The 26874-nt window shown below is 49.4% G+C and overlaps 1 protein-coding gene across 1 annotated transcript in view; it reads left to right on the plus strand.

The window, feature by feature from the left end:
- The first annotated feature begins 7777 nt into the window (after positions 1 to 7777).
- LOC122382315 (transient-receptor-potential-like protein) overlaps positions 7778 to 26874 on the plus strand; it is a 49297-nt gene continuing 30200 nt past the window's right edge. Inside the window, exons 1-3 of the mRNA XM_043367491.1 lie at positions 7778 to 7966; positions 9696 to 9906; positions 16386 to 16586. Of these exons, the coding sequence (XP_043223426.1) occupies positions 7946 to 7966; positions 9696 to 9906; positions 16386 to 16586 (433 nt within the window). The 5' untranslated portion in view covers positions 7778 to 7945. The remainder of the gene's footprint in view (positions 7967 to 9695; positions 9907 to 16385; positions 16587 to 26874) is intronic.

Below are 26874 nucleotides of genomic sequence, written 5' to 3' on the forward strand. Positions count from 1 at the left end.
AGCAGCTGGGGTCTAGGAATGCAGGGGGGGGGGGGGTTCGATCGTGTCCCGTTTTAGTTGTCAACGGTCGATGAAATGGACGTGCACTATTCAATGGAATGGAGACTGATTAAAGGGACCCTCCCACCTTCAAAAAAGTTAATGAATTGGCATGAAAGTGATGTCCCTTGGTTCAGAAAGAGCGAAAACGAATATCTACCAAATTTCACCGAAAAATATTCACTGGTTTTCAAGATATTAGGCTTTTACTTTTGTTTACTTTTTGGGATCTCCCCTGTTACTAGCGACTTTATTTGGAAGCAATAATTTGGCAGCCTTACAGTGCGGCAGCCGTTGCGCGCAAAGCAGCGTATACCACCACGTGTTAACGATGGTTTTAGTCTAAGATTTAAAAATCGTTAGATCTCCGCTGACGTCACAAATTCTAAGGGGGCATTCCAATGCATTAGCCCCTTAGAATCCGAAAACTGCAAGTTTGAAATTCCATATCTTCGAATTAAAGCATTTTTCGATGTTGTGAGTGCCCAAACCGGTATTTGCAGGCTATGGCCACCAATTTGGCTATCTCAACTCAAAACTAATGTTAAGGTGGGAGTGTCCCTTTAAGGTTCAATCAGTCAACCACAATACACACTCTTCACATTTGATCGATTCGGCAGTCATTTCATTCGCTTTACCCACGTGAATGTCGATTGTCGCTGCTTTGAGCGGGGTCCGTTCGTGGGCCATCGTTTTCCGATGACTGGCTGTTGTTGCTGGGTGGGTGGCGGTCCCAACTGACCTGGTTTGAACCACGCTGAACCCGGGGTACGGTGAACCCAGGCGAAGCAGCCGCTACTTGTTAACGTTACGCACCATTGTGGTGCAGAGGACAATGACTGATCACCCACAGCTGGCAAGTTTGTTGGTAGAATACTCCATAGTCCATTGAACTATTAAATGGTTGTCCTATTGGTATTTGTTAAAAGACATTTCTCAATGTTTGTGTCTTTAGTAATGTCAAATCAATATTTTTAGGTTAATTGGATATGTTGTCGGCAGGGATGGTATGATTGTTCGTGGCATTCGCTATCTTCCAAATGCCAAGTGAGGTTGAAAGAGGTAGTGTCCAAGTCGGGTCGATATGCAATCAGTGCTGTGTCTTCAAGTTTTGATTTTATATTAACGTTACTCCCTGTGCATTTAAACTTATTGTGAGAGCGTTCCTCAATATGTACTGAGTACAGTATTCGTCATTTCTGCACACTGCGGGAGGATTTTGTACTTCCGACGCCTCGCTGTCTAGGCGCGCTGCGCTTGTGACTGTTGGACGTTAACTGGCACGAACACTGAACAGACCTGCCGGGTATCTTGTATCCGTCTGAGCTCATGACGAAACCCAGTCAGTATATCGCAGTAGCCCATCCATCTCCGAGGGAATGATCTCATCACTGCCACCACCCCGCCATTGTCGGCGCGGCGGGAGGAAATGGGGAGCAGGTGCTAACTGCCGCCCTCTGAGGCCGCGGCGGCTCTCTCAATCACAGCCTGTCTCCAGCGGTATCCCTTTGTGGCGTGTTGGGGTCGACCACCTTAGTCCCCGACCGTCCGCACCGGTCGGGGCAAGGTAATCGACATTGGCTGGTAATCGAACTATTTCAGCCCGGTCACCAAAGTCCATCGCCACCACCGGTCGGTGGAGATCGAACAAATCTAGGTCGGTCACCCAACTCGACCGTAATCCTCCGGCGATCTGGCTCGCTGATAATCAAACCATTCCAAGTCGGTTACTTACTTCAGTCCCCTCACTGCCGTTCAGTCGCCAGACTATTGGAATAACTCCAGCGCTGGTTGCATTACAGAAGACGACGCAGAGGCGTGCTTTTTGCTGACTATTTCGTCCCGGTCGATGGGGGATTATGGAACGGCTCGCTATGCGTCAGCGCTGGTGACGAAGATTCTGTGACGTCACCCGCGCTGTGAGCCACGAAGGTATCCGGCTGGCTGTGACGGTCGGCGGCGGTACTCGTATGAGACAAATTAACACAATCGTGATACTTCCTGACCTATCGTTTTCGCCGATCTAATGATCGCTCGTCCTGGGTTTTGTTCGTCGATGGCGCAGCCGATTGAAGATCATATGTTGTTCAGCATAGGCCAGCTGATAGCTATTTCCAGACAGTGTGTCCTTATCTTCATCTCGCGGTTCTGCGCAATCACTACGTCTCCGTCGGTTCCCCCATCTCCCTCTGAGCGGCCGTACCTTCGGCGGCGATGCTCCTCACCCCGCCACCTTCCTCGGTCGCTGTCGGCAGCGCTACCAGCCCCGTCCTGTCCCTGCCGTCAGTGGTGCCGGCGCTACCTGCCCCGTCACTGTCCTGCCTTGTCGGCGGTTCTGCCCGCCCCATCACCTTCCCAGCCCGTCGGTACCGCTGGCGCTTTCTGCCCCGTCACCTTCCCAGCCCGTCGGTACCGCTGGCGCTTTCTGCCCCGTCACCGTCGCCAGCCCATCGGCGCCGACGGACGGTCGTCAGGCGGGGGCGGCGCCGGCGTCCGTCAGCGTGCCGCCGGCGACGGACGCTGATGGCGCGACGCCCCGCGGTGGCGGCGGCCTCTTGGGCGGCCCTTCCGCCGTCTACGCCGGCATTTTACACATAAACAGGCGGTCCGTGTTGATAGTGCTGCGGGCCGGCCGTGGGGAAACAGTTTATAGGGGGCGGCGACGGGCGCGGCGAGCACGGCCCGCCGGCGTGCCTCACTCTGTGACCGCTGGCCGTGCTGGCCGCGCTGACTAGTGACCGTGCTGACGTGCTGATCGGACGCTGAGCTGGCGTGCCGGCAGCAGCAATGGCGCGGCCACCACGGTGGCTGCGAGCTGCCGCTGCAGCCGCCGCTCTGGTGGATGGCCAGCCCGCTGCCCAGTCGCATCCAGGTCAGAGATGGGTCACTCGGGCAGAGTCTACATACTAGGTCGTTCAATAAGTAAGGTAAAATCGCATTTATTTCAGTCCACCTTTGGTGTAACGACATGAAACTTGCAACATATGTTAACTGAAATCTTGTCTTCAAAATGGCTATAAGCATTTGGTAGCAGGTCCCATCGGTCAGCCACCCCAGCCTTCAGAACTCGCACCTACTTCCAATCACCGTTCAGGCGCACGTGCTTATCTCAGCACTCCACTGAGATTGAAAACCCGCTCGGAAAACTCCTTATTGATGTTTTTTACCATGTCTTTTTATTTTCCTAATTGCCTCATCCGTAAAAAAGTTATTCCCAGAAACAGAACGTCTTCCGGCGATCCGAACAGATTGAAGCTGGACGGCGCCAGATCAGGGCTGTACTCCAGCATTCCTGTACTGACAGAGCAAAGCCGCTCCTGCACTGATGCCTAGTCGGGCATCCTTCTGTTGTTGAGTGAACTCTTTTGGTATCCATCTCAGGCAGACCTTGAAAATATTTAGCGTATCTGATGACGCATGTAGCTGATTCGACATAACACTTCACTCCGTAAATGAAGTCAGTCACGCGAATGCTTTGGGTCTCCATCATCACCTCGCGACTTCACGGATTGTGCCAGATCCAGAGAGTCCTGCAAGCATAGGTCTGCCTGCCGTAGAATTTTGTCTCTTACACTGCCCTATCACTACCCACTGCCCACCACTAAGCATTGTTAATGGCCATATGGCGTCATCAGGGTACAATTTGCTGCCGACGCCGGTTTTGAGATGAATTTGAGGCTCACCTGACAAAACGGCACTTCCCAAACGGAACGGTGCTGCATCGATGTTTTCATACCGACCGTGTTCGGACAATTTTTCAAACTCCTTAAAACGGTTGGATACGTTGTGTAGCAATTTTTTTGTAGATTCAGATGACATATTTTATTTTGTTTAACTTGTTAAGGTTAATGAGCTATTGCACATTTTACCTTACTTATTGAACGACCTAGTAGATGCTTCGGTGGGCGCTCTTTTATAGGCTGTAGCTACTTCTGGGAAATCCTTTTATTGTACCCGGTAAGAGGATTTGGAGACACTCTGCCAGGAATTTTGAACTGTAGAGGCGCTTGGTCTTAGGCTTTGAAGGTCAGGGACCCTGTTAATGACTGTAGAGAAACCCGGCTCGAGGCTGTGGAGACACTCGGCCTGAGGGACTGCTCAGGAGACTCGGTCAAAGTCAGGTCAGGGTACTCTTCCGGAGGCTACGGACTCGGATGACATTTCAGTCAGAGACTGCGAATGGCGCTCAGTCCGAGGCCAGGGATACCATTCAGAGATGTTCGGTCAGGTCAGAAGAGCTGTGTCAGGTCAGAGGTCAGAACCGTGGCCAATTTCCACTGCTGGGCCGGGGATTTTCACTCATAACCGTCAGGGAGTGCGATTTGCGGAGGACAGAACCAGGACCTGTAGAAGCTGGTATGGGCCAGAACGTTCAGTAAGAGGTAAAATAATTCTGGGGCTTGGTTTTTATTTTGTTAGAAAGTCGAACATACATACGTTACTGTGGGCTTGGCATAATTCATTGAGTCCTCGAGGCACTATTCAGTGCTGAGTTTGGTTCTTTGCAAGGAAATCTATTGGTATGGACGTCGTGTCTCAGTTATCTTATCTGATTTTTACTTCACTTGTGTTGGAACTGATTACACCAACAGTCATCGATTATTGAACTTATTATTATTATTTTTTAGTCGGACCGCTCTCCAACGGGCTCTTGTCCCAATTACAGGAGAGCTCCTCCTCCTCCTCCCGGCCCTCATTACCCACCCCCCAGGCTACAGCTGAAGTGGGAGCCTACCCCACACCTGGCGGCACAGCCGGGGACGACGCCCGCGGAATGGGCGGAACCGGGAATCGAACCCGAAACCCGGCACCGCCCGCACCGCGGGTCGACGCCTTAACCGACTGCGCCACCAGGGCCTCTTATTCTGAGAGATCCTGGTCAAACCGGCATCATGTCACTTAGGCTATTCTCAAAGCAGCTACATGAATTCTCATTCTTTGAACCTTAGCTTGACAATAGATGCTAATCTATAGTCTCGTAATACGTTACTCCATCCGCCTTATACAAAGTGGGGTCATTTTGCGGTTCATTCATTAGATAAGAATGATATAAGGAGCAGTAAAGCACCCAAGAACGGGACAATTTGGGGCGATCACGCAAACGCATAATGTATGCTCTGGTTAGCAGCGAAAGCAAGTAGGTTTATCCCGGCTGTTATATGGCCGCAATAAAGAGCTGCGTCAGGAATAACGGCACTGCGTGACCAGCGGAGGCAGCGGGGGAATTGTGCCTCAGCCTCCAGCGTCCAGCGGCTCGAGCTAGCGATCCCGCTCCCCGGGGTGCCCGATCAACTTCCGAGGTTCGGCCGGGTTTTACATTGATATACGAGTATGAACGTCGTGTATAACATGGGTACGGACCTCGTACGGACTCGACGCATAACATGGGCGCAACCAATCATTTGCAGCGTAAGTTTGGATTTTTTCATCGTTGTTAACTTTGCCTCATTTGTGCATGGCTATTTGATTTGGGAGTCTATGAATCCCCGAATTTTGAGAAGAAAATTCGTACTGGCGGATCCGATCTAGACAGACTTCCATAATCTTCATCAAGCTACTGCATTTTCCCATTTCAAATCACGGTAACTTTCTTTCGCCAATTTCAAAGAAAACTGTTCTCCACGCGCCAAAAAGAATTAGTCGGATGAATGTTTAATAAGTTTTCGCGTGAAGCCTACGAACTGAGACGATTCGCCGCCCCCTGGGAGCCATAGCTGTTAAATCCGTACACCGGAAGTGGACCACTTCCGGTCAGCGACCCGGACCCGATCGAAGCGGGCTCGTTCGGAGGTCGGTCAGCGGGCCGTGTGAGGCGGTGGGTGTTGCGAGGAGCCGTGGGAGGCGCTGGGTGCAGGGGTGGGGACTGGGGAGGTGTCAAGTCAATCCGCCGCTCTGACGTCCCCCTATCGCGGTGGGCGGGGACAGCTAACAGGACCACACACACACGTGAAGGAGCACGTGCTGACGGCCCACGGTGATCGATGAACAGTGTCCGTCCTGTATGGGCGGGATGTGAGATCTCTGCTGCACGTAACAGAGAGCAGAGCAGCGCTGGATTCGGCGCAGCGCTGATAGGCGAGCTTGCTATATGTGGTATCCGGATTTGTTAGGGGTTGTATTGCATAATGCAACGTGTATTCAATGGAAATTGTAGTTGTTAATTTAGACAATCGAAGGATTTGAAAAGAAAAGGATCTAGGGGCTATTTCGAACAATATCCAATACAATATCCAATATCCTATTTAAAATGATTTGCTAAATTACGTAGGTTTCACGTTTGAACGTTAATGGTCAGTAGCTTTAATGTCAACTGCCGGAAACCATGCAAGTTCCTACGTAAATATATTTACAGGAGCTTCAACGAAGTGGCATTTCTGCTCAGATAGGTATATGCATGGCATTTGTTTTTTACTCTTACTATATATTTAACATTGACGAAGAGCTGACATTTTGATCTGTCAAACATTGCAAAACTCTTACCTACAATAGGCTATATCACTTCTTCGGTACTTAACAAAATGACCACCATCGCTCTCAGGGCAGAAGGGTTCCTTACATGGGAATCAGTCGAGTATGCAAACGTGGGACTGCAGTCCCACGTTTGCAGTCCCACCAGTCGACTGGTGCTGAATGGTGTAGTTACTAGAGGTGTCAATCGGAACCGAAAATTTTGGAATTCCGAAAATTTCCGAATTCCGATTCGGAAATCGGACGGACAAGTGACAAACACATCGGACATATTCGGAAAACTAGTTGAAAGTTACAAATTTCTTAAATAAGTTAAAGATCAAACTTTTTTCCATTATCAATATCCAAATTGCAAAACATGTCATCAAAATTGGCAGGGAATAGGTGCTTCATACATCATTCATAATCATAGTGCAAGATGAACATAAACATGATTGCATTTAGCGGTTAACCCTGAGTCAAATAAGGTAGGTACATACCCACATGTACTGTGCCAACTTTTAACTCTTGAAAATGTGTTTACAAGTAGCAATAGCCAATATGTGACATTGTTGTCAGCAAGCCCATCATTGGATAACACAGTTATGAATATTGAATATGATATACAATTGACCTGTGGGAAGCACCAGACACCAAAGCAGTTAAGTAGGGAATCCAAAAATAGTTTTGCCTCACTGGAAAGTTAACAGAAAAGAGACTGAAGAAAATTGCAAATAGGTATCAAGGTGTGCCAAGTAGCACAAGAGTCTTACCTAGAACCTCCTATCATAAAAGTCATCCCCTTCTACCCCTTCCCCCAAAATATCCGTGCCGAAATATCGAATACAATGCTACATAAAATATTAAAGTATGCCGATAGCCTATCAATAAAATGATTACCAAAAGGTGATGAAATGCGGCGAAAGCGTCATAAACGTCACCTAAGGAAAGATGGCCTCCCGATGAGAATCGGAGGAGACAAAAAATGACGTCTTAAACAATTAATAGATATTTTTTGCTTTACAATTGCATTATTTTTGAAAAATTATGATAGTTCAAAATACATATTGAATTTAAATCAAACAATTAATGGTAAGTGCACTTCAATAGGACAAATTCTATGATTATGACGTCATATTATTGATTTACTTTCACATCGACTCAAAGCCGGATACCATGTTCCATGCTACCGAGAATGGTAGCATGAAATGTGTTTTTCATTCTACCAAGGATTTATACAAATTCTTTTTGCTTGTGAATTTCAGTGAATTAGTGTTAAATCATAGCAGGTATTTTTATTTTTTTGTGATCGCTTATTCTTTTGGATATTCAGAGATGTGTGGCTCAGTGAAGAGCACGTTTCTTCCAGATGTACCTATCTCACATGTTTCTTCTCACATGAACTATTTTGCTTTTGCAAGAAGTGTTCTACTTTACATCTCAACCAGTGCGGTATAAGATGAAGATATGCATCATTATTGTAAGTGACTAGCTGCTTGCATTATTGCTGTATTGATTCATCATCAAGTGGCTTAGTGCATAAGGGATGTGGCATGAAGTCAATATTTGAGATGCAAGTTCAAAATAGTTGTGAGTTGGAGGGATATGCAATGTTTTGCATTATTCCTGCTTACTCAGCTTCAGTTGTAGGCTGTAGCACATTTTGAAGTAGAATAGGCTTGTCTCAATATGCTGTTCTTGTGTTGTATATCAGATTAGGCCTATTGCCCTAATGCCCATTCCCTACTGCATATGATATTGCTTCAACATTTTTAGTTTGCAATATTTTGCACTCAAAACCAGATGGCGGATCTGTTATTTAGTTATCATGTGGTAAGTACATACAAACATATACCTAATATAGATCAATTCCCCCACCCTCTCTTTCCATATCCAGCTTTCGGACAGTTTTAGGAAAAATCCATGCCTTGGACATTTTTCGGACAAAAGTGAGCTAGGATTTTGGACATTGGACGGACATCGGACAAGAAATTTCTGAAATTGACACCTCTAGTAGTTACCTCAACCGGTAACTGACTGGTTTAATGTCGCCGTTATGTGCTCTTCACACAATTCGACAGCCCTCAAAATCACTCGAACGATGCTGTAAATTTTGTGAATTTTCACTCAGGTTCAATTTGATGCCGTTAATAATTCGATAATGCCAGCGTCAGCCGCCATTTTCATTCCCCTAGAAGCCGGCCCTCGCTGTGACTAGAATAGTCCAGTGAAATATTAGCACGAACATTTATCTTTGCTGACCTTCACGCCATTGTAAGTTTGTCTATCGTGAATCGCGTCTGGTGGCTGGGTCACGCCCAACTCCGCCCGACCGAGACAGGGCGGCACAGTCAGACGAAGGCTGAGGCAATTTGACTGCTGATAAGTGAGGGCACTGACCGTCGGGGAAAGGGTCAGCTCAGGTCACCGTTGCGTCGGTCGGTGGGGGAGGGCGGGACTTTGATAAGGCAACTATCCGCCGGCGTGGTTCCTCCAGGTCCCTGTCAGTCGGTTGGTTGGGGAGGGGGTGCTGCTCACTGCTCAAATCATCGCTGGTCGATCAGAAGTTAGTTCAAATCACTGTCCATCGGTGGAGGTGGGTAGCTCAGTTCACTGTCAGACGGCGTGGCTCGTTCGGGTCTCCATCTGTCGGTTGCGGTATTTAGTGAGGAGCTGTTGAAATTATTGGTCGATCAGGGGCCGACTCACGTCACTGTCTGCGGGTGTGGTTCGTTCAGGCTACCGTCTGTCGGTGTGTTGGAAGCCCAGGTCCCTTTATCGTTACGACCAACCCGTGGCAGTATGTGTGCAAAGCGTTACCCGAAGGTTTGGACTTTGAATTGTGAAAAACAAACGCCCGTATGTCTGCAAAGCGTTACTACTTATGGAAGGGCCAGGCAACTGACCTACCCATCCGGATGGCCCAAGCAGACTGTCAAAAAGACGTTACCTTACTTCAGTTATGTCTTTGAAATATCTGATCATTCGAGCTCCGTCGACCGTGCTCACCAGTGTGTCGCTCACTATACTATGAACTCCTTCCTTTCCTCCCCCAGATGCAGCGCCTATCGGACCCGCGCGATCGCCAGTTCCTGGAGGCGGCACAGTTCACCCCTCCTCTCCTCCGTCAGATGCAGCGCCTGTCGGACCCGCGCGAGCGCCAGTTCCCTCACAGAGGCGGCACAGTTCACCCCTCCTCCCTCCGTCAGATGCAGCGTCTGTCGGACCCGCGCGAGCGCCAGTTCCTGGAGGCTGCAGAGCGTGGCGACATGGCCACCATGGTGCGGCTGGCCTCGGAACCGGAGCCGGTCAACGTCAACTGCACCGACATGCTCGGACGGTCGGCGCTGCTTATCGCCGTCGACAACGAGAATGCAGAGATTGTGGAGATGCTGCTCAAGTATGAGGCCGTCATTACAGGTGGGTGCTGGGTGTCCTGCCGTCATCACAGGTGGGTACTGGGTGTCCTGGCGGTATCAGGTGGGTACTGGGTGACTCCTGCCGCTATCACAGGTGGGTACTGGGTACTTGGTGTCCTGCCGTCATCACAGATGGGTACTGGGTGCTGGGTGTCCTGGCGCTATCACTGGTGGGTGCTTGATGTCCTGGCGCTATCACTGGTGGGTACTGGGTGTCCTACCGTCATCACAGGTGGGTACTGAGTCTCCTGCCGTCATCACAACTAGGCGCTGGGTCTACTATGTAAAGATGCACGCCTATCTGTTGTAGACGTAGACGTAGGGATTGGGAGTTGCTGGGAGGACGATAAGTGGGAATGCTTGTCGCGAGGTGTTCACGTGGCAAACAACTAGCATGTGTGGCGATTCAGAGCTTCTCAATTTAAGTATGGAGGGATTCCGGTCGTTTTTTACCATAGGAGATTTCGTAGTATGCATACAAACATGTTTTGCCGCACTCTATGCTGGTGTAGTTTGATTTTTACTCTGTTGGCCTGCTGGTTTTTCAATTTTTGTTTATTTCAATCTTCAAACTCCTCGCAAACTTTTCAAATGACATGCATTCAGGAACACTTTCTGCTCCAAGCAGGCTGGGTGAGCCTTCGCTGGAAACCGATGTCATATCCGCTAGAAACCGACGTCAATGCCGTTGGTAGGTAACCGCCACCAAATTAACATGTCTATCTGTCGCTGTCAGCTTGTGATCTGTTCGTACAGCCGCCGCGCCGGCCGCAGATCAGTGAAAGTTCAAAAGGGTGCCCAGAGCCGTCCTTTAGCTGGCTGTTGCCGACCGATTTGCATCACTTATTACATTGACGGCGACTGCTTTTGAAACACTTTGTAGGTAAATGTCTCATAACTCACAAGAGGCTTGTTCGCTGCTCGTTTCTCAGATGTTGTCATCACATCTTCATTCATGGCGGTGGCAGCTTCATGCGAGGGTTAGACGCTCAGCATAATCGATTGTCGTTCCGCTGAGACCTTGACAGTGCCAGCGTGCCGCTGACAGAGTAAATTAACTCGTCGGAAACCGATTTGATAGATGCCGAGTCGTCCGCTTAGCATGCGTTCCAGGTGAGTCAGGGTAATGGACTACCAATCTGCTTTACTAGTCAGCCTTCATGGAAGCTATTGATTCCGATGGTCATGACATTGGCCTTCATGACTGAAGACAGCGACTGTGCGGTGGGTTTCCGTCGACCTGATAATAGTTAGCCTGTCGTATATTGTTTTGGACAGCCTGAAGACATATGCACGGCTCGTCTGATAATTGGAAACTGTCCGTAACATGAGGCAAACATAATTCACATTAGCAGTGATTTGTTGTGCGGAGCTCACTGTATTTATTGACAATAATGTGCACTTGACAGGCTTATATTTTATACCTGATGATTTGGATCCCATTTCGTCGCCTGAAGTTATCCAAAAGCTGTTATATGTGCGAGGCACGATATTTGAATGGGCGTCACTCTGCCGCGGGCCATCAGGTTCCGTAATTTGCCTAATCCCGAATGTGCGGACCAATTTCCCGTTCAGTCACGGCCGGGGTCGCGGTTCCTCGTCAGTATCTAGTGACCTTTGCCCTGTGACGCGGGCTCATCGCCGGGCGCGAGCCTGTGCCATCCCCGGGTCGCTCGGCGGTCGGGTGGCTGACCGTCTCTGAGGAACTACACAGACACCAGGGACCTGTTGGCTAGCTCTACAAACTGATAAGTCCATTTCTGTCTCACGCCGTCTCGGGCCCTGTGTCGTCCTTTTAGGTTATGCACTATGCACTGTGCGTTGTCGCTCTCTTCATTTCTCCCTTACGTTATCCCCTACACTCCCCTGTTAGTGCGGTGTGATTCCGGGCTGGATTTTATTTATTTTTTTTATAAATTTTTAGTCCGAACCTTTTGATAGGAAGGATTCACAAGGACAGAGCCACCGCTAAGCGAAGCTTGTTGCGTTGACCCTGCCCTCTACCCTCCGATCGCGCAGTTCCAGTCCTATGGCAGAATTTAGAGCCCAAAGTTTAACGTGCGCGCATAGCCGCGCACGGCCGGTCCCCTCACTGACTTCGCCTGGCTAACGGCCTGCCACCAACCGCAACCATACCTGTCAGGAGGCCCATAAACGTCAAGCGCCCGTCGCGCTTCGAACCCGGACTGTTATGATCGGGAACGCGTGCTATCACCACGCGGAGTCCAACGCTCTACCCACTGAGCTACGGGACCGGCATGGATCTCCCTCCCGCCGGCACACAGACCTATGCCGATGGGGTCTCAGATAATGACAAGGTCATTAAAGGTGATGAATCATTAGTATGAATAGTGTCAATGCATGCGTTATATAGTTAAATTATTAAAAATAAAAATTCGGGCGTAAAATGCCCTTAGTAGTCGGTGCGCCCTAAAGCCGTAATAAACAACCAAACAAACATGCGTTTAAAAAAATCGTTTAATATCTCCCTCCTCATACATGTCTTCACTTTTAGCGTAGTTTTCTTGCAGCTCAACATCCCTAAGCTTTCACGATTTGCACTATAGTGTTCCTCCGAATTCGCATATGTATGGTTCTCCCGCCAGTGTTTACGAGTCCACTGTGCCAGTCTTGCCGCGTACCCAGCATGACCTCCGTCTTTCTCGTTAGGCGGCCGACAAATGCGGTCCTGTTACCCGAATAGGCCTAATTACCTCGTGGGCAGCAGAGTACCTCCAGACTCATGAGGTTCATGGGGCCAGATTTGTTGTTAAAATAGATTCTCAAAGTTCAACAGGTTCCAGATTCTCTAATCGCTACACTGAAATGCTCTTACTACACAAGTAGGTACTTGCACACTACACAGACTCCTTTGTCCGGTAACCAATTTTTGCTTGTCAGGAATTTTCTCTTTTCTGTTTGCTGCAAATGAGGGAAAATTTCAGTGCATTGTTTGCCGGCTGTCTGTGAAGTCTTACTTCTCTTTCAAGTTCTGTTTTTATGTGTGTCTGTTTTTTTGGGGGGGGCTGAGGGTTGACTCCTTAGACGGAACATCGCCACATTGAGCGGCGGCCGGTCAAAGTTCGCAGCCGCCATCCGCTGAGTTCGGCGGAAGGGGCCAGCGCGCAATCTGCGGCCACCGCGACTGATGTGTGTCGAAATTGACGCGGTCGCCGGTGAGCGTGCGCCTCCGATAGTGGCCCGCGGTCACGGTGTCTTGCTCCGGTCTGTGGCGCGGACGGCGGGAGTTTGTCCAGACGTCTGTGTCGGGGTGTCATCTTTCTCGATAGGGGCAACGTCGGCGGCGGTAACTGAATAAGCGTCATCATCAGAGTTCGCACCAGGGCAGTGCCCTGCGCAGTGTCGCCAGCAAGGCGTCCCGGCGGCAGCACAGCAGATATCATCGCCGGCCATCGAGATCGAACGGCTTAGTGTCGAACGAACTGAGGCTAAAAGTAAGCGGCAATTAGAGGAAATGTCTCCGGCTTGATAGGAGCTCTCCAGCACCGCTGCTCCTCGAAGGGATGAAGTTTTTAACTAACCCTGTGTTTAAAAGAAAGATAGGTACTCTTTTCAGCGAATCAATGACAGTGACAACGACAGCGAATCAGTCAGAAAGCTGAACTGCAGATTGAATGTCTCAGCTTTTTTGACGAAGCAAGTTTTTAATTATTGGTTTCTAACATTTACCTGTTAGACAATGCTTTTTCCTCCGCTAGCATATACGAATGATGAAATTAATCAAACTTTATCCGAAACCGTTAATTCTTTTTTCGCCACCCAATATCCGTGATGGGAGTTCTGGGAACACGATTATCGTTCCGCCGCCGCCTATCGTTCTCCGCTCGGTCGTTGTGAGCCTCCTCTCTATGGGGCCGTCGCTGTGGCCCACTCGAGGCTGCCCACGCAGCAGTGGCGCCGACAGCGGCGGCCATTGTCTGTACACGGCGCGGGCTGCACGTGCTGACAGCGGCCCTCCCGGGACGCCGCGGCCGCACATTCCCAGAAACCGGCGCAGGTTTCCGCGGCCGGAGATTCAGCAATTTTCCCGGCGCCGGGCGCCGCCGAGTGGGCCGCGATTCCAATCAGCTATCGGGCCTGATCCAGCTCAACGTGGTCAGCCGGGAAATGACCAATGCATAGTTTTTTAGTTACCCCCGAGTGCATCAAGATAATGAGCTGAGTGTTACAAAAGGTCCGCAGTCTGCCTTTCTCACATGAGATTATCGGCTATAGGCATAAGGTTTTGATAATTTCCTAATCACGTTGGAGACTACAGTAAAAAAGAGGCCCAGAGAGCTTCGACAATTTCCCGTTGCCGTATTCCTTTTTCACACTAGCATAACAAAATATAAGACTTGTCATTTAATGCCTCTGTATGTTTATTTATCCATTAGTTGTCGGTTTTTGTTTGTACTGTCCTCTCATATAAACGTCATCCTCTCAGTTCGTCTGTCAGTGACCGCCCTGCACGACCCCTCGCCCCCGCCCTCCCCCCTCTAGCTGCGTCACGTGCCCTGCAGACTCTGATTGCCCTGGGCCAGTCGGCGGCCGACCCCGCAAAGGGCGCGCCACACCTCATTATGAGTCTGCCGACCCCCCGACCTGCCATTGTCACTGGTCGGTGGGCAGAACACTATATACTCTGGGCAGAACAGCGGGGCATCGGGCGCAAATAGACAACTATCGATCTCAGCCGGTCACCTGCTGCAATTAGAGAGTAGTTGTGTATTAACGGATCTAATTGGTGAAAAAATCTCGGTAGCTGGAAAATGTCCTAGTGATAGCTTTTACCGTTTGTTGAAAGTATGTAGGTCTTTAAGATCTAGGGGACCGCAAATGAAATTGATGCGAATAAGATGCATACGATGGTAATGTAAATTGTAAAAGGTAAAGGTCTATGTTTGCAATAATGTAGCAGTGATGGCCGATGGGCGATCTAAAGATACACGGTCAAACTTTGGCACTTCCGACTTTGGTGCGACACCCTGAAAAGCAAGAGATTGGCCGTGTGAGTGATTCGAAGTTGGTGTGAAGTTCTATAGGCACGAGCCTGTTGAGATTAGAACCGTGGTTGTAGCTGGTCAGCTCCTAGGTCTCAGGACCTGGCATCCTTGAGCTCCTTTCTTTTGGACTACTCCGACGTGCACCGTAACAAGCCAAGGACTCCGGGGAAGATCTCAATAATTATCAGCGAAGCCGACTTCACTCTACCTGTCGTCACCAGAGCCTCGTTTCATAAAGGAGTCCGTAACTTACACCGGTTTTTGGGCTTGTATTGCAAGCGCATGTGAAGCGATAAATTTATTTCCCCTTCTCCCTTCTGTTCTTGCTTACAAGATAAATAAATTCAACGATACAAACTATCGTCATCGCTTCACATGTAGGTACTTGCAATACAAGACCGAAAACCGGCGTAAGTTACGGACTTCCTTTATGAAACGAGGCTCAGGAGTGTCACATATGCCGCACGTCGTCGGCCCGAACCTGAATGCTCTTGGCCGAACGTTCGTCGCTTTCGCGAGGAAAGCGACGTCTCTTTTTAACAAGTTTTTAGCACGCCCCATTGAAATGATTCATGATGGTGCTATGCAATATGATTATGTGGAATGATTTCTCTCGACTCTCTTCTACCACCCAGTCCTGATCAGGCTTTCATTGCATCGTTTTATTACAAGAAAGTATCACCAATACGGCTACGGGTTACAAGTGAAAATTCGTGCTTTTGAAAACTGCATAATTCACAGCTGCACCAAACGACCTGCAACATATACCCGAAATCTATGCAAAAACTTCAATAACTATGGCATTATTGACTCCATTTTGCATACCCATAACCCCAGGCACCTCGAATTACTAGTGGATTCCATTGTTCTGCTGCAAATCACTCATGGAAATGTCGCTCGCCCAAACGCCAACATTATGCGCTCATTTAAAGTCAGATTCTCTCGAGAATTTTCATGAAATCTTTCATCACGGCGCAGAGAGCAACACCGCATGTGTTTCATTTCACGTCACATTAGGGCATCTGCATAATGCATGCCACATCAGTGAGTGTAATTTGCTGAAGACGCGGCTCGTGGGGTGCTATCTCGGCCAAGTTATCCGCGTGCGGGCCCGTGCCAGCGTGGCACGCAGCGGCGTCCACAGGCGCGCACTCCACAGGCGGGTATGATGCATATCGTGTAAGCTCCTGCCCCTGGTCAGAGTGGGTATACACTATACAGTCACAGTGTACAGATCAGCCAAGGGACGGATTTATGGACCGACGAGCAGTGGATGTCGGCCTGCCTTGCGGATCTCCACTGATTTAATTCGTAGTCCCAGTGGTCTAATTGTGTTAAGTCATGTTCAATTTGTGTTAAACTCATGACCTTACCTTCCCCAAGGCCGATGTACGTAAATGTAATTGGCCCTAATATCCGTTTGTTCATTCATCTGACCTTGACCAGTGACCTGACCCGTCTCCTCCTCCGTCAGGTAACGCGCTGATGCACGCGATCGCCGAGGGCTCGTACAAGATCGTGGAGCTGATAGTTCAGCACCCGTCCATCCAGAGCGACATGCTGTCCTCACCTCTGCCACCCTCCGAGAGGAGCGACGCGCCGCCCGGCGTGTCGCCCATCATGATGGCCGCCCAGTGCAACCAGTTCGAAATCCTGCAGCTCTTCCTCTCATACGGTGAGCGGTGGGCTCGAAATCCGGCAGCTCGTCCAGCCGTGGTGAGGGATGTGGCTGAAATTGGGTGTGATGAGAGTCTTGGAGTTGATCGTGTGCTATGTGATAGGTTGATGTACTCGAAACGCTGCGGTTTACTCAGTGTGTGATACGGTGACATATGGGGTGGAAATCGTTCGGATATGCCGTGAGGCTGGTAATGTTCGCTGCAATGTGCACAGATTCGGGGAACGTTGTAACTCACAGTGTCGGAGTGACTAACAACTTCCAAGTTCTACTAACATCTTGCGCGAAATCATAGTCTCGTAAACTTATATTGTAGCTGAAGTCCTATCAACTACGACTTCGCAGCTGAAAATCCATAACCTATTTTGAAAACCACCCTTGCTTGGTGCACTGTTTCTCGTCTGGTGTAAGTGATACTGCCAGACTGGTTTAACGTCTTCTGCCAGCGGTACATTCGGTAACAGCTACTCGTCTAATTAATTAGCTAGTGCGCTCGTCGTCAGACCACTGACGTCATGACTCCGTACGGCGTCGCCTTACCAAGGTGTGTTACCTCAGCTGCACGTTAAAATTAGGCTGGCTGCCGTCACCAGTTCCTCAAATATTCTGTCTCAGCTACGGTTGAGACGCAAACGATGATTAGCTCCGGTTTCAGTCCTCCACCTCCGTCTATTTTTTCAAGACCTAGTTATACTTATGACGTCATGGAGAGGACAGTTTTGCCGACAACTGCGGCGCTTTCATCGCGTGCTTCTGCGAGTTTTCGGCCACTTATGACTGATAAATATCCGTCTGGGAACATTACCGGGCGGAGTTTCGGCTGCGCCCAGCCCTAACTGGGCGATCCATTCCGCAGTGTGCCCAATGTTACCCCAGACCAGGTGCTCGAAGGAGACTGGGCCTGTGTGAACCCCGGCCGCCGGATCGGTCGGCTGGCCGGGCCAGACGCCGTCGTCATTGGAATGGCCGACATTGTTGGACCCGGTACAAATCGGAGAATGGTGGGAGATTACAGAGGCATTGAACCCGGCCGCACCGTTTGATCTCGGCTAATAGGCGATTTACAGGATCAACCTCATATTACATATATTTAGGCACTGCTCAGTGGCAAGCGAAAAGCAATGACAGCAACTGCATTCGGCTGCGGTTGGAAATTTGTAAGTGTTATGTGAATTACAGCACAATTTTACAAGACAGACTACCATTCGGGTCTCTGATTCTATCAAGTACGTACCCGCTCGCGCCACGTGCCGTTCAGTCTCGCCGCGCGCCCATCACGGTGCGTTTATTTCCCGTCGGCCGGTGTGTGTGTGTTAATTGCTCAGCTGTATGAGCAGACCGGCGGTCACGGATGTTTAACCCGGGACGGCGAGAGCGGGCTCTGCCATCAACAGCGCCATTGTTTGGAGGTGCCGGCGGCGGCCATACCGGTCCTGTACTCCGGGGCGGATGAGTACCGGTCCATTTCGCGGCGGCCACGGTACCAGTCCTGTGCGCCGCGGCGGCCACGGTACCGGTCCTGTACTCCGCGGCGGCCGCGGTACCAGTCCTGAGTTCGGCACCAACTCCGAGGTGACCGAGTACCTAGTGACCTTGCAGAGGGAGAACCGAGTACCGCGTAACTCTGCATTGGGGCAGGCCGAATACCACGTAATCGTGCGGGGAAAAGACCAGCAATGCCTAGTGGCAACGTTGTAAATTATCTTCGAGACCGCAAACATAAAACAGTTGCATAAAAAGCATTCTGCGGAGCCTTATGATCGTCAATTTTGTACACTCTTGCCTCGTACTTTAACACGCGCAGTGGAAGGGTTGCGAGTACTACGCCCAGTGGAAGGGGGGGGGGGCGGGTGTCGCCCCCCCCCCTAAGATCTCAGCTCCCACTGGAGCTAGAAAGACGAAATTTGGAGGGTAGGTGGAGGCCATGGGGAACTCTGTTGTGTGTGAATTTCATGACCCTAGGTCAATATCTTCAAGGTCAAATGAGGTCAAATGTGGTCAAATCTGCCATATTTGCAACTTTTTTGCGTTTACACGCCGATAACTCAAAAAGCTACCGGCCGATTTTCTTTTTTCTTTCACTATACGAAAGACCAAACCTTTGTGAGTATGTATGGTGAATTTCAAGTTAATCCAACAATGAATATGGCAGTTAGAAGCCTGCTAAGGGTAAGATGTCGCCGGCTGAAGCGGGATCGGCCGACGCGGGAAACGCGGCAATCACAATTTTGTGTTTACACACTCATAACTGAAGTTGTTACCGGCCGATTTTCAAAATTCTTTGACCATATGATTGCCTGTACATTTCTCAGTCTTCTCAACAAATTTGACGCGAATCTAATTTAATCAGCGGTAAGGAGCGCGATGTAAAGACGGTACCGTCCCGCCCCGGCACAGTCTACAATTCAGGCGGCGCGTAACGGCTAGCGCCGGCCGCCGCGCCGCCGCGCCGCCGCCGCGGCAGGATGTTTGACTTTACACCGCTGTTACTAGAAAAGTTGTGAACCGATTTTCTTATTTCTTGCAGGAGAAGATCCGCAATTCAATTCTAGACCGGTAGCCAAAATTTCACATTAACATTATGTTTGCGGCGCGAGTTATTGGCGAAAAACAGGAGGGGTGGGCGAAATCCGCCCCCCCCCCCTTCCACTGCGCGTGTTAACCCTCGCCCGTAAACGGCGATCTGCCACCTTCGCCCATGCAGGGGGGGGTTGGTGCGACCCCCCCCCCCCCCCTTGGCGTTTGAAAACGGAGCGTCGTAGAGCTTAGCGGAAAAAACCAACGGATTGCTCTCAACGAGATCTCGCGATTGGTGGTATATTTTTTGGTCCTAGGTCAACATTTGACCTACTTTTGACCGGTCAAAGGTCAAATTTTCGGAAAAATAGACTTTTTCAACTTTCCGCGGCGATTGCGGCAAAACGGTGGGAGATATCGACTTGAAACCTTCACTATCGTGTTCCTTGATCAATTCTCTATCGTTTGGTATGTATTTCGTTTCCCTAGCTCTAAAAATGGCGCGTTGGGAGCGCCGGAAGTCGGCAAGGTCACAGTCGGCGGCAGAAATTCGAAAAATCAAAATTTAAATTTTTGAAATCTGATTGTATTTTTGGATTTGGGAGGTCCATTTGCTCCCTATAGAAGCTAATATTGCTGCATATTCCCATTGAGGTGACAAGAATTAGCAAAATAGTGGTTCGGGCGCTTTTCAAAAATAGTACCGGACGCTGTTCCTCTTGTGACGTCATAGCTCCGTGACCTGACCTGACCCGGTCAAGTTTCTTATACCATATGATAGCCAATACTTGCCCCAACATGCATGGGAAGTTTCATCACGATCCATCAACCGATGTCCGTACCACCGGCAGGAAACCTCGGGCGTTGGCACTCAGTTTGTGAAAATCCGGCCGGAGGCTGTTCCCTTTGTGACGTCATAACTCCGTGACCTGACATGACCCGGTCAATTTTTTTTTATCAAAAGATGCGCAAGGTTTGCCCCATAAGGTACCCAAAATTTGGCGGCGCTGCGCGCCGCCGTTTTTGCACTATTTCCGAAAAACCTCAGGGGGGGGTTGCACCAACCCCCCCCCCCTACATGGGCGAGGGTTAAGGTTTCATAGTAGTTTCGAAATGCCACGGCTATTTCGGAGACTGACCAGCATTTATTTGAAGGCTTTCGGGCTGCACTTTGGCCTCCATTTTACCGCAGGGTCCAAGAGCTGAACAGCTTCTGCAGCTCCAAGTGTCCTTCGTTTATCTGAGTGGGCGTGATTCGGCGAGTGACGTAAAGAACTCCTTTTAGGTTCCGGGTAAAATTACAGAAAGACCATGTCAACAGCGGTGCCAATTTCATTGAGTGCGGTCGGTTTGCTCATCCGCCGCGGCCCGTCGTTTAGTCATCTCCGGCAGACGCGTACAGACAGGTATCTGATTGACAGAGCTCCCCAGTATGCATCTCTCTTTTGCGGCACATCTCACCAGCAGGTCTATTTCTGATGTGACGCATCTCGCCAGCAGGTAGCTATCTATCTGATGTGACATCACCAACAGGCGTCTGGTAAGACATCTCGCCGGCAGTTATCTCTCTGACCTGACATCTTACCAGCGGTTCAGGTATCTCCCTGCCGCGGCACATCTCTCAGCGGCCCGTGCCGTGCGCGGGCGGCGGTGACCTCTGAGCACCAAATAGGCTGGGGGGGAGGGGGTGATCGACTGGGGACGGGTCGATCGAGAGGCCGCAGTCCTTCTGGTATTGATGCCCGGCCCAGCCTACTTCAACACGTCTCTCCGGGCGGCGGTTGGCGACTATAGACAGTCTCGGAGCGCCGGCGGGGGTCCCATTCCACCAGAGGCGCCGCCCCGGGTCCAGTTCCACCAAAGGCGCCGCATGGGGTCTGGTTTCGCCAGAGGCGCCGCCCGGGGTCCGATTCCGCCACGGGAGCGGCCGAACGGTGCCCGATGGCGGATCTGTGACAATTAGGAGCGCGCTTTAATGTGATTAGGTAGGGCATGGACCAGACTCACTGTGATATGATTTCAAATCTGGTTAATAATGCAATTTAAATCATAAGTCAAAAATCAAAAATTGTATAAATGTTAAATTATCTGCATGGCTAGGTCTCCCATGATCACTTTAACCTTTTTTATTGGGGATTGTAGTGGGGGGTCAGTCAATGACTCATGAGCTCATTGACTACTTTCTATCTTATGATTATACCATACCTACATCCTCGCTCCCTTCATGTCTTCTTTTTATTTCTTTTCCATTTCTTAGCTGGGAGTGCCGCGACATTGCTATTTTTTTTGTTTTTTTTTCTGGTGTTAACGTAAGGGTACTGTGTGTCGCTGGGTTCGAGGGTGGGGGCACTCCTGGTCACCTATTAATGGGTGGCGGCGTAAAAAAGTAAGCTGCATATTTAGTTTGATTAAAGCACGCGGGGAAGTCGGATGAAGTGATGACAGCTTTGATTTCAGCTCTTGCTATTATTTATTTTGAATTATATAACGTGGGTGTCAGATTCATATTCAGGCTGAAATTTAATAGTGCTGCAAAGAAATGCCTTGTAGCGTCTGACCCGGTACTCACCCCTAACTTTTTCAACCATCGCTCGCCTCACTGACCGTACGCGGCGCCACGAACTCTAAACATTCGAGTCACGTACCAGCTGTCACCGAGACCAGCCCGCTCCGAAACTATAAACAAGTCGAGCCACGCATACCTATTGCCACTGGGACACACCCGTTCCGAGAAGCGGCTTATTATGATGGGACTGTTTGTGACATCTGTACAAGGAAGAGCAAGCTCAGGACATCTGGCTATTATCAACCAGTGACAGGGGTATACAAAGTGTCCGTGAGGACTGATGGTGCGTGACTGTGCAACGACGGGCGAGATCCGCCTCTTGCATAAGTGATTGACGTTGCGTTTATGTTAAGCGGCTACGGTATTGCATCAGCAATGTACGCACAAAGAAGTCACAAGGCCAGCAACGTGACTGACGTGTATAAGCTTATGTAAAGTGACTACGGTATTGCATCAGCATTGTGCGCACAAAGGAGTCACGAGGCTAGCCACGTGACCCGCGCGTATAAAAACTGACTGTCGCGAGCTAGGTTAGTTCAGTTCGGACCGAGGCACTGTACCATCAAGACCTCTGTCCTAGGGCGGCGCAAGATCCACCGGGTCGTCATGTTAGCGTGTCCCCTGCTTGGCTGAATAGAAGAAACAACTGACATCTGAGTTTTCTTCGGAGCCGAGTCTGCTTCACCAACACCAAGAAGCACGAGGGGCGCCACGTTACATTGGTGCCGTGACCCGGATTAAGTGACGTCAACGACTTCGATGTCACTGCCGCCGCCCAGCCCTGAGGTACGTTTTACCATCCCCGTGCTACCAGCACCGCCGAATAACGGGCTTAGAAGACCAAACCTGGGAACTGGATTCAACGATATTGATAACCCCAACGGCCATTGTCTCTGCTGGGATACGATCATCCAATCGATCTACTTACTACAAGGCCCAGACCTAACATCAGCTAAAGTCTGCGACTACCACAAGCAGTATCTTGCGAGACGTTACCACCTCAGCCAGACCCACGAGTGCCAGTGCCACTACCACCCAGACGTGCACAGGTGCCTCGATTGCGGGTACTGTCACCACTGCGGTTGTGACCTGGTAACAACATCAGCAACCGGCTTCCATCGCTGTTCTTGCACCTACTGCCTGGAGAGGTGTTGCCCACGACATCCATCGCAGCACATCTTCTTGTCGCGAGCAGTGTACCTGACCCACCTGGTCAAAAGCAACCGGCACGCCGCCATCCGCTGCCCTCCAAACACGCCACCCTCACCGAGAATCTACGGATATCGTGCATCCGTCGAGGCCCCTGTAACCCGGCTGGAACTACGTACCAACATCAACCAGCCCCTAAAGCCGCCAGTCAACAACTGCTGGCCCAGCCGCTTCAACTGCGCCACTCTGGTGGAGGAGGACCGGACAGAAACAGGCCTCGGGGCACCGCAACAAGCCCAGCCTGAGGACCATTCAACGACGACCACTGAAGACATCGAGATCAACTCCACAGCAGCCGACATCGGAGACGACTACGACATCGACGACGTCATAGTATCTGACAGCGAGGGGACCACAGTACAGCCGCCAACACCGGTGGCTATAGTCCCACCATTCCTCGAGAGAACCGGCCAGTGAGGGAGGCGACGCCGTCGCAAAGCACCGATCGCCACAGAGCAGGTACGTGCCTCACACCAACAGCAACAAAACGTAAAATTCAGTCAGAAGTAATTTTGTCAAAATCAGATATAGAAAAGTTCAAGCAAAATATCAACATGGAACAGGCAACATTCGTAGAGCTTGCACGATCAGTTCAGCGGTTGGGAAACAGTCAAACTATCAGAGATGCATTGGACATCGGAAAAGTCATATTTGATGGATCGAGTGCCGATACTTTCGCAAAATGGTTAGCGATGATGGAAGAAGTGTGTGACGAATTAGAGCATGATGACGTTAGAATCCTAAAAGCCGCATCCCTCACTCTGAAAGGTACAGCTCATGACTTCTTTCGCGATATCAAAAGACAGTGTACGACATGGTCCCAGCTCAAAGACGCTCTTACCGCTCGCTATTCCCACCTTAATCTCGCGCCCCGTTCAAAACAAAGGATTAAGACTGCCGTCCAACAAACAAACGAGACCGTGTCAGACTTTGCCGAAAGGATCAAAAAGCTAGGACAACAGGCCTATTCAGACCGACTGGAGGAGAAAGAGGTAATCGAAACCCTGACCAATGCTTTTATCAACGGACTCCGTGATCGCCGTATCCAAGAAAATGTAGCGAGAAAGATGCCAAAAAATTTAGACGACGCCTTCAAACTAGCCATTCACGAACAACAGGTAAGGGACCATCTCTCACTCTTCAAAAATCACTCGACGGTACAGGAACCCGAGCCCATGGACTGCGACATTGTGTCCAAGGAAACCAGCAGACTCACGGACAGTGACGTTAAACGCATCTCCGACGTCCTCATGGCCCAAATCTCAGCACAGATGAGGCCACCGATACCGACAACAGGTCCACCGCCACCGACAGCTAACCAGTTCCAAGTCCAGCCCCAGATAAGGCAACAGTACCAGCAAGCACCACCACGTTTCCAGACCCCGCAGCGACCCCGTAACGCCAACAGAAATGTAGCAGGACCAAATGGAAGGTCACAACGACCAGAATACCGTTGGACCGACGACGACAGACCCATCTGCTATTACTGCGGAATAGCCGGACACACCCAGCGTATGTGTCGCAAAAGGAGGGCTGACAACGAAGCACCCCGTCAGCAGCAGGGAAACTAGCAAAACCTCACCCTCGGGAGACAAAACAGAAAACTCAAGAAACAAAGCAGGAAATTCAAGTACTACAGGTAAGCCAGGATTGCCCCTACATAGACATTCACATAGGTACACACCCATTTAGGACTCTTTTGGACACAGGTGCACAACTCTCCCTGGTAAGCAAAGAATTCCTAGAGTTATGCGACCCAAAACTTATCAAATCTTCCCAAAACGCACCCAATGTTTCTCTACGATCAGCAACCGGACATGTATTAGAAGCAGCAGAAAGCGTCAAAATCCGTATTACGTTAGGCAAGGTCAGAATGTATCATGACTTCATCGTGGTCAAAGACTTCAAACATGATATGATTCTTGGTGTAGACTTTTTGAAAGCCCGCAAAGCCGTCATTGATTTCGAAACTCAAATCCTCAAAATGGGAAAAGTCGTGCAACCGTTGAAACAAAAACCAGATCCAAGCAAACCAGAAACCAACCTTGTGAGACTGGCGGAGGACGTAGACGTCTTCCCTCGTTCAGGGGTACAAGTGAAGTGCTTCATGTCAAAAAGGAAGCAGTCAGACAAAAATTTTGTGGTCTCGCAACTAGTTTCATCACCATGCTTCGAAAACGAACCAGGTCTTCTGCTCCCCAATGCGTTAGTGAAAGTTTCAAAAAGCAACCATGTCCCATGGGTTATAGTAAATGAAACAGGTAGACAAGTCCATTTCCGAAAAGGGCAAGTGCTAGGAACTGCTACAACAGCCCAGGACCCAGTACCCAACATCTCTACAATATCAGATGAAGAAACCGGGTCGTCACAACCAAAAGAAAGTCCTTCAGACATTCTTTCAACTTTCAATTTGAATCATATTCCGGAGGATCAACGCGAACCTCTCACAGAGCTTTTGAAAAGGAACCTAGATGTGTTTGTGCAAAAAGATTCAGAATTAACAACCACTAACGTAACGGAAATGACGATCAACACTCAAAATCACCCACCTTCATATCAAGCTCCACGTAGACCGCCACTAGCCTATCGAGATATTTTGGAAGATCAAATTCAGGAAATGTTAAAAGCTAACGTAATTAGGCGAAGTAACTCCCCTTGGCTATCACCGGTCATCATGGTACCCAAGAAAGATGGAACAATGAGACTTTGTGTAGATTTTCGAAAAATCAATGCTATCACAGTGCGACCCGCAGCTAGTATACCGTCAGCAGAGGACATCTTTTATGCACTAGGCAAATCTAAGTTCAGGACTTGTTTGGATATGAAACAAGGTTTTTGGCAGATCCCCATTAAAGAAGAAGACAAAGAAAAGACAGCTTTTGGAACAGCATCAGGCGTATATGAGTTCAACAAGATGCCATTTGGAACTACGGGAGCGCCTGCAATCTTTCAAAATTGCATGAATGCTGTACTAGGAGACGTTCGTCATTTTGCCCTAGCGTTTGTTGATGACATCATTGTCTTTAGCGAAACGTTTGAAGAACATATCACGCATCTGCAGGAAGTTCTGAATCGCCTACGAAAGGCCAACCTCAAACTCAAAATCTCTAAATGCGAATTCATTAAAAAGGAACTGAATTATTTAGGTCATGTCATTTCAGATCAAGGCATCTCAGTGGATGCTGAAAAAGTCGCGGTCATGAAAAATCTCAAAGCGCCCGAAAATATCCGCGAAGTTCGCAGTTTTCTTGGAATGGCATCGTACTATCGCAAGTATGTACAAAATTTCAGTAAGATCGCACGACCATTGACATCCCTCACCAAGAAAAACGCTCGTTTCAAGTGGTCGGACGAAGCCCAAAATGCGTTTGAAACATTGAAAGAAGCCTTGCTTCAAGCTCCAGTTCTCGCGTTTCCAGACATCACCAAACCCTTCAAATTATACACCGACGCATCACAGTATGCGATGGGTGCAGTTTTAGTTCAAGAGCAAGAAGGCATGGATCGAGTCATCCAGTACATCTCCCATCAATTTTCAGATCAAAAACAGAAGTGGCCCACTATAGAACGCGAAGCGTTCGCTATCATTTATAGCTTGGAAAAATTACGCCCTATCCTGATTGGAACCGACATCACGGTATATACTGATCACAAACCTCTGAAGCATTTGTTCACAAGTGAAATGAAAAATCCGCGCATTCAAAGATGGGCTATCATTCTTGGAGAATATGCTTGTAAAATCGAGTATATTTCTGGTCCGAAAAATGCAGCCGCAGACATGCTTTCTAGACTCCACCATACCTCAGTAGCCGGCGAATTGAACGACAACTGTCACTTAGATTGGAAAGGGGGTCAAGCTGATGTAAATGTGGTAGACAATGCCGCCAGTCGTGAAAGTACTGAGATCGCCATTGACAACGAAAAACCTGAACCACTAGACTATCACAATTTTAGTATGGAATCATTGCGAAAAGCTCAAAAGAAAGACAAAGA

Source organism: Amphibalanus amphitrite, unplaced genomic scaffold, assembly GCF_019059575.1.
Source record: "Amphibalanus amphitrite isolate SeventyFive unplaced genomic scaffold, NRLGWU_Aamphi_draft 000137F_arrow, whole genome shotgun sequence".
Lineage (NCBI taxonomy): Eukaryota > Metazoa > Arthropoda > Thecostraca > Balanomorpha > Balanidae > Amphibalanus > Amphibalanus amphitrite.